This window comes from Polypterus senegalus, chromosome 4 (assembly GCF_016835505.1).
Source record: "Polypterus senegalus isolate Bchr_013 chromosome 4, ASM1683550v1, whole genome shotgun sequence".
NCBI classification, from domain to species: Eukaryota; Metazoa; Chordata; class Cladistia; order Polypteriformes; family Polypteridae; genus Polypterus; species Polypterus senegalus.
This window is the reverse complement of record NC_053157.1, coordinates 102132521-102153403: the sequence shown is the minus strand read 5'-3', so window position 1 is coordinate 102153403 and position 20883 is coordinate 102132521. Positions and strand designations below refer to the sequence as shown.

Genomic DNA, 20883 nt, shown 5'->3' with positions numbered 1-20883 from the left:
AATGTTATGGTAGGCTTCCGGGAAGGCCTGAAGAAGAGGCCTGAGTTGCCTCGAAAGCTTGCATATTGTAATCTTTTTAGTTAGCCAATCAAAAGGTGTCATTTTGCTTGACTTCTCACTATATTTATAATGGCTAACACGGTACAACACCCTAGTACTATACTCTTTTTTAAGAGTTTCTCATGGCACAAAATTCTGCAAACTGTTTTCTTCTTCAACAAATATAAAAACATTGACTTTGACAGTCGTAATGATTAGCAGCTTTATGTTCTAAGATAACATATGAGTGCAGACTACAGAGAAGGGAATTTTTGGAAATTTTTTGGAAGTAAAATTTTAATTTTTTTGATTGTTACATGATTTTTTACTGCAAGAACATCTTTTAAATGTTGAGGGAAAAAATGGTACTGGAGCAAGTGTGTTTGAATAATACCATACTTTGAATATTTTTTTATCAGTTTGTTACAAGAAGAAGAAGAAGTAGTTACAGATTAGAGTGGACAGTTACCCCACTTGAACTAATTCAGACCAGGAAAGTGCCATATGCCATGTTTACATAATGTGAAGTACCACATTTAGGTTTTAATTCTTTTACTGGTGCATAGTCTTGCCCACAAATGTTACTTATATATGGAAAGAAAAGATGAGCTTCATTCTCTGTTTGGCATGAAAATAGTATTTATACATTCTTCAGTTCCCTTATCCTACAACCATGAAGGTATTCTGCAGTCAAACTATAAATGAAAAATTAATTCAATCAAATTTTATACTGTGTAAATCGGCAAGCAGTTTCTTGTGTACTTAGAGACTGATGCAGTTTTCAGACTTGCAATTAGATAGATAGGTAGTAGATAGATAGATAGATAGATAGATAGATAGAAAGTTTATTAATCCCAAGGGGAAATTCACATAATCCAGCAGCAGTATACTGATACAAAGAAACAATATTAAATTAAATAGTAATAAAAATAAAAAAAAAAAAAATAAATTAATGTTAGCATTTACTCCCCTGGGTGGAATTGAAGAGTCGCATAGTGTGGGGGAGGAACGATCTCCTCAGTCTGTCAGTGGAGCAAGACAGTGACAAAAGTCTGTCACTGAAGCTACTCCTCTGCCTGGAGATGACACTGTTCAGTGGATGCAGTGGATTATTCATGATTGACAGGAGTTTGCTTAATGCCCGTCGCTCTGCCACAGATGTTAAACTGTCCAACTTTACTCCTACAATACAGCCTGCCTTCTTAACAAGTTTGTCCAGGCGTGAGGCGTCTTTCATCTTTATGCTGCCACCCCAGCACACCACTGCGTAGAAAAGGGCACTCGCCACAACCGTCTGGTAGAACATCTGCAGCATCTTACTGCAGATGTTGAAGGATGCCAACCTTCTCAGAAAGTATAGGCTGCTCTGACCTTTCTTACATAGAGCATCAGTATTGGCAGTAATTAAACATATTTAACAGAAAATTATGTTTTAGGTGGAAATAAAATTAATAGCAGCTATGTCGGATTTACTGACCACATGACCGGTCAACTTGCATGCACATTGAAATTCAATTATGTTAGAACATTAGGACAATCTAGACGAGAAAATGCCATTTGCCACATCAAAGCTCACCAGTCCTATCACTCAATTCTTAAAAAAAAAAAAAAAAATGTCAATCATGTCTCCTCTTAATTTTTTTTTAATTAAACTGAAAAGACTCGGTCCTTTTAATCTTTCTTCACAATTTTTCTCCTGTTTTCCTGGACTTTTACAGCACTGCTATGTCCTTTTTGTAGCCTGGAGACTAAAACTGTATACAGTACTCCAGATGAGGCTTCACCAATGAGTTATAAAGCTTGAGCATAACCTCCTTTGACTTGTAGCATAGTTTATTATTAAAAGACATTTTAAACAATACATGTCAAAGTTTTAGTTTTCTACCAGTTATAAATGTCAAAGTCATAGTGCAGCTGGTGCCTGGCCATGTTCAAACATGCCCTTGTAATTACAGTAAATGCTGGCCCACCCACACCTTAATTTATAGAAAATGTGTTTAATGATCATTTCATATTCTGTACAAACTGTTGTTTACTTGGAAGCCATATCTGCTTATGAGCCCTCAGTTGGATTGATTACTGTGTTTTTGTTTTTGTTATAGAGAAACAATTGTGCAATGTAATGATGCAGCTTCGGAAAATGGCAAATCACCCTTTACTTCATCGCCAATATTACACAGAAGATAAGTTAAACCAGATGTCTAAACTGATGCTTGAGGTAATAATACATATATCTCTCTCATCTTTTTATTTCATGCAGTTTTTGGGAAAGTTCTATGGATGGGGATTCTATGTGTGTATGTGTATATATATATATATCTATCTATATATATATATATATATATATATATATATATATATATACAGTGCATCCGGAAAGTATTCACAGCACATCACTTTTTCCACATTTTCTTGTGTTACAGCCTTATTCCAAAATGGATTAAATTCAGTTTTTTCCTCAGAATTCTACACACACCACCCCATAATGACAACGTGAAAAAAGTTTACTTAAGGTTTTTGCAAATTGATTAAAAATAAAAATAACTGAGAAATCACATGTACATAAGTACTCACAGCCTTTGATCAATACTTTGTCGATACGACTTTGGCAGCAATTACAGCCTCGTCTTTTTGAATATTATGCCCCAAGCTTGGCAAACCTATCCTTGGCCAGTTTCACCCATTCCTCTGTGCAGCACCTCTCAAGCCCCATCAGGTTGGATGGGAAGCGTCGGTGCACAGCCATTTTAAGATCTTTCCAGAGATGTTCAATCGGATTCAAGTCTGGGCTCTGGCTGGACCACTCAAGGGCATTCACAGAGTTGTCCTGAAGCCACTCCTTTGATATCTTGGCTGTGTGCTTAGGGTCGTTGTCCTACTGAAAGATGAACCGTCACCCCAGTCTTAGGTCAAGAGCGCTCTGGAGCAGATTTTCATCCAGGATGCCTCTGTACATTGCTGCAGTCATCTTTCCCTTTATCCTGACTAGTCTCCCAGTTCCTCCAGCTGAAAAACATCCCCACAGCATGATGCTGTGATAGGGATGGCATTGGCCTGGTGATGAGCGGTGCCTTGTTTCCTCCAAATGTGACGCCTGGCATTCACACCAAAGACTTCAATCTTTGTCTCATCAGACCAGAGAATTTTGTTTCTCATCGTCTGAGAGTCCTTCCGGTGTCTCTTGGCAAACTCCAGGCGGGCTGCCATGTGCCTTTTAGTAAAGAGTGGCTTCCTTCTGGCCAATCTACCATACAGGCCTGATTGGTGGATTGCTGCAGAGATGGTTGTCCTTCTGGAAGGTTTTCCCCTCTCCACAGAGGACCTTTGGAGCTCTGACAGAGTGACCATTGGGTTCTTGGTCAACTACCTGACTAAAGCCCTTCTCCCCCGAACGCTCAGTTTAGATGGCTGGCCAGCTCTAGGAAGAGTCCTGGTGGTTTCGAACTTCTTCCACTTACGGATGATGGAGGCCACTGTGCTCATTGGGACCTTCAAAGCAGCAGAAATTTTTCTGTAACCTTCCCCAGATTTGTGCCTTGAGACAATCCTGTCTCGGAGGTCTACAGACAATTCCTTTGACTTCATGCTTGGTTTGTGCTCTGACATGAGCTGTCAACTGTGGGACCTTCTATAGACAGGTGTGTGCCTTTCCAAATAATGTCCAATCAACTGAATTTACCACAAGTGGACTCCAATTAAGCTGCAGAAACATGTCAAGGATGATCAGGGGAAACAGGATGCACCTGAGCTCAATTTTGAGCTTCATGGCAAAGGCTGTGAATACTTATGTACATGTGATTTCTCATTTTTTATTTTTAATAAATTTGCAAAAACCTCAAGTAAATTTTTTTCACGTTGTCATTATGGGGTGTTGTGTGTAGAATTCTAAGGAAAAAAATAAATTTAATCCATTTTTGAATAAGTTTGTAACTTAACAAAATGTGGAAAAAGTGATGTGCCGCGAATACTTTCTGGATGCACTGTGGGTGTGAAAAACTATTTGCCCCCTTCCTGATTTCTTATTCTTTTGCATGTTTGTCACACAAAATGTTTCTGATCATCAAACACATTTAACCATTAGTCAAATATAACACAAGTAAACACAAAATGCAGTTTTTAATTGATGGTTTTTATTATTTAGGGAGAAAAAAATCCAAACCTACATGGCCCTGTGTGAAAAAGTAATTGCCCCCTGAACCTAATAACTGGTTGGGCCACCCTTAGCAGCAATAACTGCAATCAAGCATTTTAAAACTTGCAATGAGTCTTTACAGCTCTGGAGGAATTTTGGCCCACTCATCTTTGCAGAATTGTTGTAATTCAGCTTTATTTGAGGGTTTTCTAGCATGAACCTCCTTTTTAAGGTCATGCCATAGCATCTCAATTGGATTCAGGTCAGGACTTTGACTAGGCCACTCCAAAGTCTTCATTTTGTTTTACTTCAGCCATTCAGAGGTGGATTTGCTAGTGTGTTTTGGGTCATTATCCTGTTGCAGCACCCAAGATTGCTTCAGCTTGAGTTGACGAACAGATGGCCGGACATTCTCCTTCAGGATTTTTTGATAGACAGCAGAATTCATGGTTCCATCTATCACAGCAAGCCTTCCAGGTCCTGAAGCAGCAAAACAACCCCAAACCATCACACTACCACCACCATATTTTACTGTTGGTATGATTTTCTTTTTCTGAAATGCTGTGTTCCTTTTACGCCAGATGTAACGGAACATTTGCCTTCCAAAAAGTTCAACTTTTGTCTCATCAGTCCACAAGGTATTTTCCCAAAAGTCTTGGCAATCATTGAGATGTTTCTTAGCAAAATTGAGACGAGCCCTAATGTTCTTTTTGCTTAACAGTGGTTTATGCCTTGGAAATCTGCCATGCAGGCCGTTTTTGCCCAGTCTCTTTCTTATGGTGGTGTCGTGAACACTGACCTTAATTGAGGCAAGTGAGGCCTGCAGTTCTTTAGACGTTGTCCTGGGGTCTTTTGTGACCTTTTGTGACCTCTCTGCGCACTTGGGGTAATTTTGGTCGGCCGGCCACTCCTGGGAAGGTTCACCACTGTTCCATGTTTTTGCCATTACTGTGATTCGCTGGAGTCCCAAAGCTTTAGAAATGGCTTTATAACCTTTACCATAGGGCTGTGCGATATGACCAAAATCTTATATCCCGATATTTCATTTCATATCCCGATATCACGATATATTACATTTTCTTTGTATTCAGTGAATAGTTTATATAATCACCACTCCTTTTTTTTTTTCATTTAAATTAAAAAATCAAAAATTAGAAGTACTCAACTTGTAATTATTTCTGTTCTTTTATTTAGAACATTTGAGCAAATGTTTGACTTAGAATGTAAACATAAAATGTTAATGTATCAAATATAAAACACTTTTCAAAAACAAATTACTAAAGGCCCAATATAAAATACTGCTATATAAAATGCCTGACATAAACAAAATGTGAACTGTAGCAGCAATAACTCTCACAACATATGTTAAATATAAAAGGATCAAAGCACTAACAACTAAACTATATAAGGCCAATAAACCCTTTAAACAAAATAAATACAAGTCTAACATTAACTGTCAAAACCAAATGTAAACATTGTACTTCAAACTGTAGCAGCAATAAGGCTTACGACAAAAATATATTAAATATATAATATTAAATATAATATTTTTTAGGCTACATTCTAGTAAAATGTTAATTTGCACATCGTAGTGTGGCAAATCTCCGTTAATGAGTTACAGCTGATCGGCCCGTGCGTGGGACTGGACGGCGCTTAACGTGTTGATGCCGCCCAGCCCCAAGCACGGGCGCATCCGCGTAACTCGCTAACGGAGATTTGCCGTGTTAATGCAGTTGTGGCGAAACGTAATTTTAACAAGATTAACGCTGACAGCAAACGCTGCAGGGAAAATTATGCCTTAAGCAAATTGTTTTGGTAGCAATTAATCTTCCAAGCTTTTAACATGCTCGTTTAAATAGTACCTTTACAACTGTAATATCCTACGTGGCCTGCCTCTCAGTTGTAAACTCTCTGCATGCTCGCCACGTGCTTTTTTGGAGGTGGTAGAAGAGGTTTGTCGTGTTGGAGTCTGTGGTAGCGATCGGTTTGCAGCATAATTTGCGCAGTACCGTTTTCTGGTCCGTGTCAGACTGTTCAAATCCAAACCAACTCCATACTACAGAGGTAGCCCCTCGTTTAGGAACAAGGTCCTTCTGTGTGGAGCTACCTGGTGTTGCCTCGTCTTCATCAGCCATGCTAGTGTGTCTGCATCCACGTGGTGGCCATCAAAACAATGAAAAAAATATTGCCGTAAACAGTTTATTTTGCGACACCACGAAACAAACGATAGCGTAATGTGCAGCGATAGACGTTTTCATATTGTCATTCGATATATATCGTTATATCGAACAGCCCTACTTTACCAGACTGATAGATCTCAATTACTTCTGTTCTCATTTGTTCTTGAATTTCTTTGGATCTTGGCATGATGTCTAGCTTTTGAGGTGCTTTTGGTCTACTTCTCTGTGTCAGGCAGCTCCTATTTAAGTGATTTCTTGATTGAAACAGGTGTGGCAGTAATCAGGCCTGGGGGTGGCTACGGAAATTAAACTCAGGTGTGATACACCACAGTTAGGTTATTTTTTAACAAGGGGGCAATTACTTTTTCACACAGGGCCATGTAGGTTTGGATTTTTTTTCTCCCTAAATAATAATAACCATCATTTAAAAACTGCATTTTGTGTTTACTTGTGTTATATTTGACTAATGGTTAAATGTGTTTGATGATCAGAAACATTTTGTGTGACAAACATACAAAAGAATAAGAAATCAGGAAGGGGGCAAATAGTTTTTCACACCACTGTACATACATACAGATAAATATACATATATATATATACACACACACACACACACATATATATATATATACACATACATACAGTGGTATCTTGGTATACGTCTGCTTTGGAATAAGTCCAACTTGGTATACGTCCCTGCGGTGGGTTGGCACCCTGCCCAGGATTGGTTTCTGCCTTGTGCCCTGTGTTGGCTAGGACTGGCTCCAGCAGACCCCCGTGACCCTGTATTCGGATTCAGTGGGTTGGAAGATGGATGGTATACGTCCTGTTTGGACACTAAAAATTTTGCTTGGTATACAACCTTTATTTGGAATACGACTCGCGTGCTACCTTGTTTACCTTTCTCAAGACAAAACCACGACTGCCCACGAGCGTTAGTGCGCCAGTTGCTAGCATTCAGTGAACAACCCTCGCTATAACTCTCTGTGAACTTTCACGTGTGTGATATAGCGGGTCCACAGCTTCTGTCAAAGTCCAGCTTTAAAATAAATAATCGCCGCACTCGCAGTTTGGTGAGTGGGTGTGGTGGTTATGTGGCTGAAGGTTGTCAGGGCGATTCGCAATGTGGGAGTTTTTCACCGAAGTGCACTTGTGATGGGCCGTCCGCATTCATGATTGTTCCTTAGGCTGCTTATCTTGATAAACAGAAGCGTGAGTCAGCTAGAATGGGAGTAAAAAGAAAGAACGGACGAGAGGTTGAGTTAAGTGAGTGAGAGACAGAGGGTTGCTTATCTTGATAAACAGAAGCGCGAGTAGGCTTGAAGGGGAGTAAAAAGAAAGAAGCAGGGGAGCCGCCAGGTAAAAAGGCACCGGGTTCTTCTTGGTTTTTTTTTTATTTTTAATTTTTAAAGGAAGCTTCCTGCTCTATTTTAACTTCGTTGTTTTTAAGAAGACTTTTTTTCTATTGTTTTAACCTCCACATTTCACTTCTGATTTTATGGATTAGTTATTGGAACTTTGGAGACTGCACTTTAATTTAAACACCTTGTTTTGTTAATTGTTTTAATAAAAGCACTTTGCACTTTTTCACCATCCCCTTGCTTTACCGATGAGGTTAGCAGTGAGGCACATTACCGACGGTGTAGGGTTCAAGGGCTCCCCGGCAGCAGATGGGAGCATACAGCAAACCTGCATCATCACAACGTGATTTTGTGGTTTTTTTCATGTAAATTTGAATTTTTTGTTGAAAAGTATGAAGGTGGCATGCGTATCCGGGACATGGCTGTTGCATACCGTTTGCCGAGAACGACGGTATCTACGATTGTGAAGAACAAAGATGATGTTAAAAAGTAAAGTGAGGTAAAATTTTCATTTATTTCATCTAATTGCTTTTGTATTTATGTATTTTAGTATTAAGCAGTGTTTAAATTATTTTATACAACCCCATCAATGTATAATATGCCAATAGCAATAGGATTTTTTTTTTCATGGGAACAGATTAATCATTTTCCCATTATTTCTTATGGGAAAAATTTGTTCCACTGTATGTGTATATATATATATATATATATATATATATATATATATATATATCTCAACATATAAATATACTGTATATAGCAAAATCCCCGTGCTTCACAGCGACGAAGAACTGATTTTAAATTTTTATTAAGAAGAAATAAAACCTTTTTAAACTGAGGGAAAATATACCAATAACTATCTGTTAAGGATCTCTTTGTATACCACGTTGTCTGTTCAGCAGTCCGGTTGTAATATGACCAAGCTGTGCACTGAGATTACTTTTGAGAATGCAACGTATAGTTTTGTCCAGGAGGAAAGCAATGTTGCCTCAAATCAATGGCAACCTTTTGTTGGGTGTGTCCCTGAGACTTATTAATTGTCATCGCAAAGCAGAGCCTTACTGGAAATTTAAGACATTTCAATTGAAATGGGAGATCAGAGGGTATTAACGGTGATGCCAGGAATACATTCAGAGTGTGGCGCTCTGCTGTTTTTTTGTGTAGCTGCCTTCACACAGCTTCTGCGCTTCTTTATAAACGAACGCCATATAAGGCCATCGTTTCTCCTTGCTTCGCAGTTCTTTACTGTTTTATTGTTCGTTTATTACGGTTCTTATAGTTATTGTGTAGCTATTCGAGACTTACTTTACTGTTCAGGTACCCATTTCCTTTATTTAATTGCGGCTTGTATGTTATTTTTTGCTAGTTTATTACGATTATAGATGTTTATTGATTCCCTTCTTTAGCTGACTGCCTGCTCATATAAGATGCTCCGCTGGTTTTTTGTGAAACTGCCTTTACACAGCTTCTCTGCTGTTTTATAAACGAACGACATATAAAGCCATCACCTTGTCAATTGTGTAATGTGTTTTTTGAACAGCTTTGATGCATGGAAGTGATCACTCGTACTGCGTTCAGTCAGTTCACGTGAGCTGCTCTCTTGTGTGATGTTGCGATGTCCTCAGCTTTAATGTTATCTAAGACCCGGCACTTAAAAATTTCTGGCTGCACTCTGGTTGTAATATGATGAAGCTGCGCAAGTTCCCTCTTGAGAATGCAACGTATAGTTGTCCAGGAGAAAAGCAATCTTGCCTGAAATCAATGGCATCATTTTGTAGGGTTTCTCCCTGAGACTTATTACTTGTCATCGCGCAGCAGAGCCTTACTGGAAATTGGAGGCATCTGAATTGAAATGGGAGATCAGAGGGTATAAAGGGGATGCGAGGAATACATTGAGTGTGGAGAAACTCTAGAGACAGCATATGTATTAACTTATGGATTTTTCTGTGAGTATTTGGTGGCAGCGTGACGAAGTTGCTTCCGCAAGACCGCATTAGCTGTGGAGCTCAACTCGGAGCATATACTTTTCCTACCTTGTCAATTGTGTAATGCGTTTTTTGAACAGGTTTGATGCATGCAAGTGATCAGTCGTACTGCATTCAGTCAGTTCACGTGAGCTGCTCTCTTGTGTGATGTTGCAATGTCCACGGCTTTATTTAATGTTAGCTAAGACCCGGCACTTAAAAGTTTCTCGCTACAGCAATTTTATCTCTGTTACAAAGTGATCCAAAGTCTCGTGTCCTACCTCGTGTCTTCTCATTAAACTTGTATCTCGCGAGTAAAGTATTCGGCGTTTTTCTTCAGCGCTCTTTGGGAGCTTTTCCTTCTTTCCTACTTACTGCGGTTACAGTCAGTTCACGTGATTACGTGGGAGGCGTGATGATGTCACACGCAGCTCCGCCTGACCGTCGAGCTAACGCCCATTACAGTATATGGAGAAAAATAGGTTCCAGTTATGACCATTACGCATAGAATTTCGAAATAAAATTTTGTAAGTAAGCTGTAAGGAATGAGCTTGCCAAATTTCAGCCTTCTACCTACACGGGAAGTTGGAGAATTAGTGATGGATGAGTGAGTCAGTGAGGTCTTTGCCTTTTATTAGTATAGATATAATATATCTTTCAAAGGGATAATGTTAAATGTCTTTAGCACATATGCTCCACAAGTGGAATGTGAGATGGAGGAGAAAGAAAATTTCTGGAGTGAGTTAAATGAAATGCTGGAGAATATTTTTGAGAGAAAATGGCTTTATAAACCGTCTGTGCTTTCTGTGATCCTGGTATATGTGAACTCACTACCAAATAAGATTGACGAACTGGCTGTGCTGGTGAAAAATGTCAGAACCTACAGAGAATGCAGCTTGCTGTGTTTTAGTGAAACGTGGCTAACAACTACCATCCCAGATGCTAACGTGGAGCTACCCGGGTTTAGCACAGTTAGAGCAGACAGAGATGCAACTACCTGCGGGAAGAAGAAAGGAGGAGGACTCGCTCTCTATGTCAATACAAGATGGTGCAACTCAGGACATGTAAACGTTAAAATCTCCACTTGCTGCAGGGACATCGAACTGTTGGCCATAAGTCTGCGTCCCTATTACTTGCCCAGAGAGTTTGGACACGTGATTGTTGTTATTGTTTACATCACCCCTCAAGCGAACGCGGAGATAGCGAGTGACATCATCCATTCCACAGTTGCTAAGTTACAAATGCAGCACCCTGAGGCACTTGTGCTAATCTCTGGAGACTTTAACCATGTAACGCTGGACAAAACATTACCTGCCTTCTCCCAGTATGTGGATTGTAACACCCGGGGAAATAGGACTATCGACCTACTGTATGCAAACGTTAAAGACGCATACTGCACCAACCTGCTGCCTGTGCTTGTAAAAGCAGATCATAACCTGGTTCTGCTTCAGCCTCAATACAAACCAAGAGTGAGGGCGCTACCTACAACCACACACTCATTCAGGAAGTGGTCCCCTGAGGCAGAGCAGGCTCTGAGAGACTGCTTTGGAACTACAGACTGGGATATCCTGCTGGGGTCACATAGTGAGAACATTGAAGACGCTGTTGAATGCACAACTGATTACATCAACTTCTGTATGGACATTATGGACATAACAGCAAGCCGTGGATTACAAGTGACATCAAAGGCCTTTTGAACCAGAAGAAAAGGGCTTTTAAAGACGGTGATCAGCATCAGCTCAAGTGCATGCAGAAGGAACTCTGAGTCCAGCTCAGGGCGGCGAAAGAGCAGTACAGGAGAAAGCTGGAGCAGAAGTTGCAGAACAACAGCATGAAGGAAGTGTGGGATGGGATGAAGATTATCACTGGCTGCAGCTCGAAGCGGGTGCCACCATCGAGACAGACGTGGAGAGAGCAAACCAAATGAACAACTTCTTTAATAGGTTTGATCACCCTTAACCCACTCTCACCTCGGAGTACTGCATCCACCAACCATCCTTCTGCTGATACCAGCATAAGTGAGTCATCCCCACCCACAATTACAGCAGCCCATGTAAGAAGAGAACTGAAAAGACTTCTTGCCAGCAAAGCAGCAGGTCCAGATGGTGTATCGCCACGACTGCTGAAGGCCTGTGCGTTGGAACTGGGGAGTCCTCTACAGCGCATCTTCAACCTGAGCCTGGAACAGGGAGAGTCCCAAGGCTTTGGAAAACATCTTGTATCACCCAGTCCCAAAGATATCACATCCTAGTAGGCTGAATGACTTCCGGCCTGTTGCTCTGACGTCACATCTGATGATGACCATGGAGCGGCTGCTGCTTTACCACCTGAGGTCATGACGCCCTCGACCCTCTGCAGTTTGCATACCAGGAGAAGGTGGGAGCGGAGGATGCCATCATCTATATGCTACACCGATCCTCTCCCACTTGGACAGAGGCAGTGGTGCTGTAAGAATTATGTTTTGGACTTCTCTAGCGCCTTCAACACCATCCAACCTCTGCTCCTTAGAGACAAGCTGACTGAGATGGGAGTAGACTCACACCTGGTGGCATGGATTGTGGACTATCTTACAGACAGACCTCAATATGTGCGTCTTGGGAACTGCAAGTCTGACATTGTGGTCAGCAACACGGGGGCGCCGCAGGGGACTGTACTTTCTCCGGTCCTGTTCAATCTATATACATCAGACTTCTAATAAGACTCTGAGTCCTGCCACGTGGAAAAGTTCGCTGATGACACTGCTATTGTGGGCATCAGGAGTGGGCAGGAGGAGGAGTACAGGAAGCTAATCAAAGACTTTGTTAAATGGTGCGACTCAAACCACTTACACCTTAACACCAGCAAGACCAAGGAGCTGGTGGTGGATTTTAGGAGGCCCAGGCCCCTCATGGACCCTGTGATCATCAGAGGTGACTGTGTGCAGAGGGTGCAGACCTATAAATACCTAGGAGTGCAGCTAGATGACAAATTGGACTGGGCTGCCAATACTGATGCTCTATGTAAGAAAGGTCAGAGCCTACTATACTTTCTTAGAAGGTTGGCGTCCTTCAACATCTGCAATAAGATGCTGCAGATGGTCTACCAGACGGTTGTTGCAAGTGCCCTCTTTTACGCAGTGGTGTGCTGGGGAGGCAGCATAAAGATGAAAGACACCTCACGCCTGGACAAAATTGTGAGGAAGGCAGGCTCTATTGTAGGAGTAAAGTTGGACAGTTTAACATCTGTGGCAGAGCGACGGGCATTAAGCAAACTCCTGTCAATCATGAAGAATCCACTGCATCCACTGAACAGTGTCATCTCCAGGCAGAGGAGTAGCTTCAGTGACAGACTTTTGTCACTGTCTTGCTCCACTGACAGACTGAGGAGATCGTTCCTCCCCCACACTATGCGACTCTTCAATTCCATCCGTGGGAATAAATGCTAACATTACTCAAAGTTTTTGTCTGCTTTTACATGCATTTTTATTACTATTTAATTTAATCTTGTCTTTTGCATCAGTATACTGCTGCTGGATTATGTGAATTTCCCCTTGGGATTAATAAAGTATCTTATCTATCTATCTATCTCTATCTATATCTATCTATCCATCCATCCATCATGAACAAAGTACGGTGATCGGGGTGTGTCCTTAATAGGCATATTAAAAAAAGGAACAGTGATGGGCAGGTATGGTATTAATGAGAAGCATGTTGAAAGCATAAAGAGGAAGAGGTTAGCGATAAAGAAGTGGGATGACCAGAGAGATGATAAGAGCATGTATACATAGAAACATGGCAAAGAGAGGGGTGGCAAAAGGTAAGGAAAATGTGCATGATGAGCTATAATAGAAACTGGGCACAAAGGAAAGAGAAAAGCACTTTCACTGATTGGCCAGACAGAGGGACTGAGCAGGTAAGGACGTGCTGCAGGTCAGGGTGATAAAGGATGTAGATGCAAATTTGCTGACAAACGGGTACAGTGTATTGAAAAGGTGGAAGAAGTATTTTGAAGAACATATGAATATAGAAAATGAGAGTGTAGGTTGGAGTGGAGATAGTAAATCACAAAATACTGGGGATCAAGAAGGCTGAAGTGAGGGAAGCAATGAAAAAAATGAAAAATAGAAAAGTAGTTGGCCTGGATAGTATACCAGTGAAAGCATAGTGATGTTTAGGTGAAATGGCAGTAGAGTTTCAAAGCGGATTGTTTAACAAAATCTTGAAAAGCAATCTTCGATAAAGTAACTACAGGGGTATTAAGATGATCAACCACACCATGAAGATATGGGAAAGAGTAATGAATGCTTGGCTGAGAGGAGAGGTGGTGATCAGCAGCAATATGGTTTCATGCCTGGAAAGAGTACTACAGATGCAAATTTTGCTTTAACACTAGAATTACCAGATCCGTCCCACCTTAAATTGCTTCGCACCTCTCCATCAGCGTCTTTTATCCTGTAAATGTGTCGATAAGCAGCAAACTGCCTACTGTCACATTCCCCCACTGCTGCACAGTTTTCTCAGCTTAAGACAGTTTACCTGCGTGTCAGTTGCTTAGAGTTGTATAGAGTGAGAAGTCAAGCAAAATGACACCTTTTATAAATACTATATCGTTATTTGGAACACATGCATTTCATGTGTGTTCCCTGTCTGTAAAGATCTATGTAAACACATCGTTAAAACAGAAAAGTTTTTCATGTTGTAGTAATAATCGACAAAATGTAGACATAAATTATATAATGTGTGAAGCCTGAAGCCCAAATATCAAATAAACACTTTCACAAAAGGTACAAATATAACAGAACAAGTACACTTCTATTCAAGATAGGGCTCACACTAATGATTATTTTGGAAGTCAACTAATCGTTCAATGTATTTTTCTGATTAGTCACGATTATTTCACTATTTTGATGCCTGCAACCTGTGGTTGCACATGCTGTTCTGGGCTGCAGTGCATGTCTTACCTTACTTGCTCACGTCTTGTGAACCTGTGAATGTCACCCTGATGTCTGTGCTTCAACACGATTAAAATTAACAATAATCAAATTAAAATAACCAGGGAAAAATATGAATTTGAAAATAATCAGATGTTTTTATATTAGTGTGACCATCATAATAAAAAAGAAATACATTAAACAATACAAACTATAGTGCAAGTAGTCTTTAACACTAGAATTACCAGAGCCTACGATAAAACTCGTAATTCCGTCCCACCTTAAATTGCATCATAAATCACTTCACACCTCTGCGCCAGCGTCCTTTGTCCTCTAAATGGGCTGATAAAGAGAAGCTAGGAGCAGCCGACTATTCCATCCCCCCACCAATTTAGAACGTGCTCAAACTTCTATCAGCTCATGCCTTGATTGAGTATCTGGGAGTGAAGTGGAGTTTTAGAGTGGAAATAATAGATCGTTATTTGGAACACACGCATTTCATGTCTCTTCCATTTCTACAGTAATCTGTGTAAACACATTGTTAAAACAGAAATGTTTTTTATATTCTACTAGTAGATGACAAAATGTAGGCATAAACTATATAATGTATGAAGCCTGAAGTCCAAATATCAAAGAAACATTTTCACAAAAGATACAAATATAAAACAACAATTGCGCTTTTATTCAAAAATATAACTGTAGAAACAAAAAGACGCCTTAACATGCGACATTGACACCCTTTTATTGTAACTTCCTCCGTGGTGCAATAGAATCGGTTCCCGCCTGGTAATCAAAAGGTCGCGAGTTTGATCCTGCACCAGTCCGTTTTGAGAAGTAAACTGCTCTTAGTCTTACTATTTTTGAGTAAAAGCATACATTTGATTTCAGTCTGTAATAGCCGGTGCAATTTATGATCCTTGTAAAGGTTAGCTTTTTTTTTTTTAATAATTCACTTTTCATTCTCTCAGTCGCGTTCAGAATCGATCCATACAACCCCATCTGACATGGCTGTTTTCACATAAAGACGCGCTATAGCTCTGCAGTGTACCACGATGCATACTAACGCCCCCCCAAAAAAAAGGGTTCTGACACACAGACGCTGGCGAAGCTGCCTTCTTCGTATCTCACCGTCTCTTGATTTTCTTTTTATTCAGTTTTATTGAGTGTTCCTGCCAGTCCCCGCATGTTGCTGTATGCTGTTTCTTTTGTACTCCAGGACATGCAGAGGAGAGAATGGTACAGAGCAGTAATTTCGGCGCTATATGCAATCATCAGACAATCCCCATCTGCCCGTTGTTTTGTTATACTTTTACACCAACATACGTTCCTGTGTTTGAGCATGCTCAAAAAATACACGTGTAATGCCACGAAAAGTGCACGCAGACACTTCATTTTGCAAACAAAACAAGTGCACGTTTATTCAAGACTACCGGTATAACCGAAGAAAAAAGAAAGCAAGTTACAGTAGGCGATTGATACGACAGCTTGCATGGTGCAATGCTAAGAAGTGCTGATTTCCATTCCGTGCTATATGAAATCATCACATTCAAATATTAACAGTTCCCACATATCCAAGGACCGTCCTTCCTACATTTACGACACGCGTACTTGTTGCAGTGTACACACCTCTCTGTGCTATGGTTCCTATTACACTGAATGAGGACCTTACACTGTACTTTCTTCCCTGGGAGAAGGTCCCACATCAGAGAATTTCCAGTTCCTGCATAAATTCACACCCGATCTGACGCTGTTCGTTTTCAAATAATATTGCATTAGTGCGATGATATTTTCAGATATATTGTCTCTTTCTTTCAGGTGTGTAATAGAAACCACAGCATAGAGAGAAGTGTTTACATTGCTTCTTACAGAAAAAGGCGATGGAAAAAGTGCACTTGAATAAAAGTGCACTTTTGTTATACTTTTACACCAACATATGTTCCTGTGTTTGAGCGACACGGGCAGATGGGGAGTGTCTGATGATTGCATATAGCGCCGAAGTTACTGCTCTTTACCATTCTCTCCTCTGCATGTCCTGGAGTACAAAAGAAACAGCATACAGCAACATGCGAGGACTGGCAGGAACACTCAATAAAACTGAATAAAAAGATAATCAAGTGACGGTGAGATATGAAGAAGGCAGCTTCGCCAGAGAAGTTCGTGCACATTCTAAATTGGTGGGGGGATGGAATAGCTGGCTGCTCCTAGCTTTCTCTTCAGGACAAAGGACGCTGGCGGAGAGGTGTGAAGGGATTTAAGAAGCGATTTAAGGTGGGACGGAATTACACGTTTTTTCGTAGGCTCTGGTAATTCTAGTGTTAAACAAAAAAAGTGCATTTAACTTAACCAAAAAATACATAGTTAAAACTGAAATGTTTTTCATATTTTAGTAATAAATGACAAACTATAGACATAAACTATATAATGTGTAAAGCTTGAAGTGCAAAGATCAAATAAACACTTTCACAAAAGGTTCAAGGATGATACAATAGTTTCCATGGTGCAGCGGTAGAAATTGCTGACTTATAATCAAGAGTCCCCTGGTTCGATCCTGACTGCCTTGTATATTTACCGTTTTGAGTAGTGAGTTGCTCTTATTGTTAATATTATACAGTAAACACATATATTTGATTTGCGTCTGTAACAGCCACTGTATTAAATGTATATAGTACTTGTAAAAGTTACTGATTTTTTTTTTTTTCTCACTTTTATTCTCTGTCACGATCACGATATGTCCAGATCTAAACAGTAGCATGGAGAGTTGCTTGCGTACTGAAGAGTCTATAGCTGCTGGTGGAAGCTGCCATTGCTGTACTTTGTATGTAAGAGCCAGATTGAATGTTATTTACCTATTTAATTTTATTTATTTACTTACTTCCTATAGTATAAAGTCACAAGTAGAGTGCAGAGCTTCCCATGTACATATACAAAGTACAGTGATGGCAAAAGTGCGACTTACATTCTTGCTCTGATGTAGAACCGTCATCATCATCTGAGTTCATCTCTGTTATAGCGCGTCTTTTTGTCAAAACAGCAGTGTCAAATGTGAAGGGGGGGGTGGGATCGTGAATGGGACTGAGAAAATAAAACTGAATTAAAAAAAAAACAAAGCTAACCTTTACAAGTATCATAAATTTACACCGGCTGTTACAGACTGGAATCAAATGTATGTTTTTATTCTAAAATAGTAAGAATAAGAGCAGCTCACTTCTCAAAACGGACTTGTCTGGGGTCGAACCCGTGAAGTTTTGATTACCAGTCGTTGTTACCGTTGTGCCACCAAAGCTGTCGTAGCAAATGCGTGTCAATGTCACAACGTAACACAGGTTCTTTTCCTGCAGTTATATTCTTAAATAGAAGCGCAATTGTTCTGTTACATTTGTACATTTTGTGAAAGTGTTTCTTTGATATTTGGAATTCAGGCTTCGCACATTACACACTTCATGTCTACATTTTCTCAATTATTACTAAAAAATGAAAAACGTTTCTGTTTTAACAATGTGTTTACATAGATCGTTGTAGACACGGAACACACATGAAATGCAAGTGTTCCAAATAACGATGTAATACTTATAAAATGTGTTATTTTGTTTGACTTCTCACTCTATACAACTCTAAGCAGCTGACACACAGGTAAACAGACTTGAGCTGAGAAAACTGTGCGAGGTGGGGGGGATGTGATAGCATACTGCTTGCTGTTTGCTGCTTATCGGACACATTTACAGGACAAAAGACACTGATGGAGAGGTGTGAAGCGATTTAAGGTGGGACGGCTCTATGAGTTTTTTTCATAGGCTCTGGTAATTCTAGTGTTAAGAGTGTTGATGGAGAAATACAGCAAAGGTCAGAAGGAAGTGCATTGCATGTATGTGTACTTAGAGAATGCATATGACAAAGCATATGAGGAAGTGGTGTGAGATATGTATGAGGACAGTGTGACTGCAGTGACGTGTAAGGTAGGAATTACAGCCTGGTTCAAGGTGAGAGTGGGATTAAATCAAGGATCAGCATTGAACCCATTCCTGTTTGTAATGGTGATGGACAGGTTGACAGGTGAGATCAAATAGGAGTCTCAGTGGACTATCATGTTCGTGGATGACATTGTAATCTGTAGTGAGAGTAGACAGCAAGTTGAGGCGAGCCTGGAGAGGTGGAGGAATGCACTGGAGGGAAGGGGAATGAAAGTCAGTAGGAGTGAGACAGAGTACATTTGCATGAAAGAGAGGAAAGGTGGTGGAATGGTGCAACTGCAAGGAGCAGAGGTGGGAAAGTAGACTAATTTAAATACTTGGGTTCAACAGTCCTGAGCGATGGAGAGTGTAGCAGAGCGGTGAATAAGGGGGTGTAGGCAGTGTGGACTGGGTGGAGAAGAGTGTTAGGAGTGGTTTGTGATAGGAGACTACCTGCAAGAGTGTAAGAGTCTATAAAATGGTAGTGAGATCCATCTATGTTGTATGGTTTGGAGACAGTACCATCAAAGACAGGTGGCAAAGTTGAAGATGCTAAAATTTTCACTTGGAGTAATGAGGGTAGACAGGGTTAGTAATGAATATATTAGAGAGAAAGCACAGATACAACAGACAGAGACTAGATTGGGATGATTTGGGCATGTATAGAGGAGATATGAGGGGAGGGGTACATCAGGAAAAGAATGTTTCAGATAGAACTGCCAGGTAAGAGGAAAAACAATGAAATTCATGGATGTAATGAGGGAGAATGTGAAGGCAATCAGTATGGCAAAAAATTTTTGTAAAAGACAGAGATAGATGAAGACGGATAATCTGCTGTGGCGACCCTAAATGGGAGCAGTCAAAAGACGATGAAGAATTTGCAGTTTAGTATCTAGATCACTTCAGGTTCTCCTGTAATTAAGACTAGTTTTAATGTACAATATCTACTCTTTGTGACATTAATTTGGTGTTATTCTGCATACCACAAAGGAACAAAAAAATTGGGCATAAATAATTTTGATGCATTTTTATTCTTTTTCCAAATATGGAGGAAAGCTATGATTCAAGTGAATATTGAGAAAGGGTCCAGTGCTGAAGCCAGTACAACAACACCGGCCAAAGCAGCATGTAGGAAATCGAAAACTACACTTAGAATTTATATACAACAACAATTTATTTTAAATAGCTCAAAATCACACAAAGAATTCCATAATGATCTTGACTCTCTAGGAAGACAAGAAAAAAAATCCCAAAAATCCTTGTTGGAAAAAAGGAAGAAATCTTTGGTAGGGCATTTAAAATAGAGTCCCCTTCCAGTTAGGCTGGACATGCAATGGATGTTTCAAAATGGGGTAAATGCAAAACAGGAAATAGAATGCAAATAGTCTTCTAGATGGCTGTTGTAGTTATTCGTCTCACTTAGTCATTACATTGTTTTAGTAGCAGGTCAATGATAGGATGGACTGCAGTGGGACTGCATATCTTTCAATAGAAGACTTTTGCTGGTTTTGTCAACCACACTGATCCTTGACACACATTCCCAGGAGGACAGGGTGGTATGTTCTTAAAAGACCTCAGGATGCACATTCCAAGAACGATAGAGAGTGTTAGTAACATTTGAGTTGACCATTCATTCAATAGAATTATTAATTTTGAGTACAATAGCCAGCTCCGGTATCTTTTACAGCCTAACTAAAGAAAAGAAGAAAGATGGCAGCCTAGGTCAATAGTCTTTCTGTGACATCAGCACCTCCCCACCACCGCAAAGGATTCGGCAACAGAATGGCGAAAGCACCATCTCCCAGTTAGTCATATTTCTTTATGGTGCAGTTCCTAAATTTTCTTGAACCTCAATGTGTTAGAAGGGCAGACAAACATGTTTGTGCAGTTATATCAGGAAAGGTGACATGAAATAATTAACTATGCATTAGACTATATAACTGTTGTTTTTAATATAGACTTAAGTATTGACACAGTGTCAATATGAATATCTACAATTCATGTTTAGCATGCAGAAATATGATTTACTGCTTGTTGCAGTGATTCACATACTGTAGACATATCATATGTTTAGTTGATCTGAAATGCCATAATGTTTGTTGTGTGTTTGTCTTATATTGATATGAGATGTTTTTAAAGACTTGGGTAAGTAGCACTTCCATCATGATGGTTCCGGCCTAGTTTTGATTCTTTTAGCATTAAAACTTGTTTCAGATTGCTGTGTCACTATAGTTTCTCTCCTGGAAAATCTCAGTAAACTTTGTCTCTTTAAAATAATCCTTAAAACAGGCCTGAATTTCATATTTTTTAATTTCACATTTTTTATCCTATCTCCTGCAGTTCTTGTGCAT

The 20883-nt window shown here is 40.0% G+C and overlaps 1 protein-coding gene across 3 annotated transcripts in view; it reads left to right on the top strand.

Annotated features, from left to right (window-relative positions):
• smarcad1a (SWI/SNF-related, matrix-associated actin-dependent regulator of chromatin, subfamily a, containing DEAD/H box 1 a) overlaps positions 1–20883 on the top strand; it is a 285741-nt gene that overhangs the window by 201817 nt on the left and 63041 nt on the right. For all 3 annotated transcript variants that reach the window (XM_039751123.1, XM_039751121.1, XM_039751124.1), the window contains exon 18: positions 2142–2257. In XM_039751123.1, the coding sequence (XP_039607057.1) occupies positions 2142–2257 (116 nt within the window). The remainder of the gene's footprint in view (positions 1–2141; positions 2258–20883) is intronic.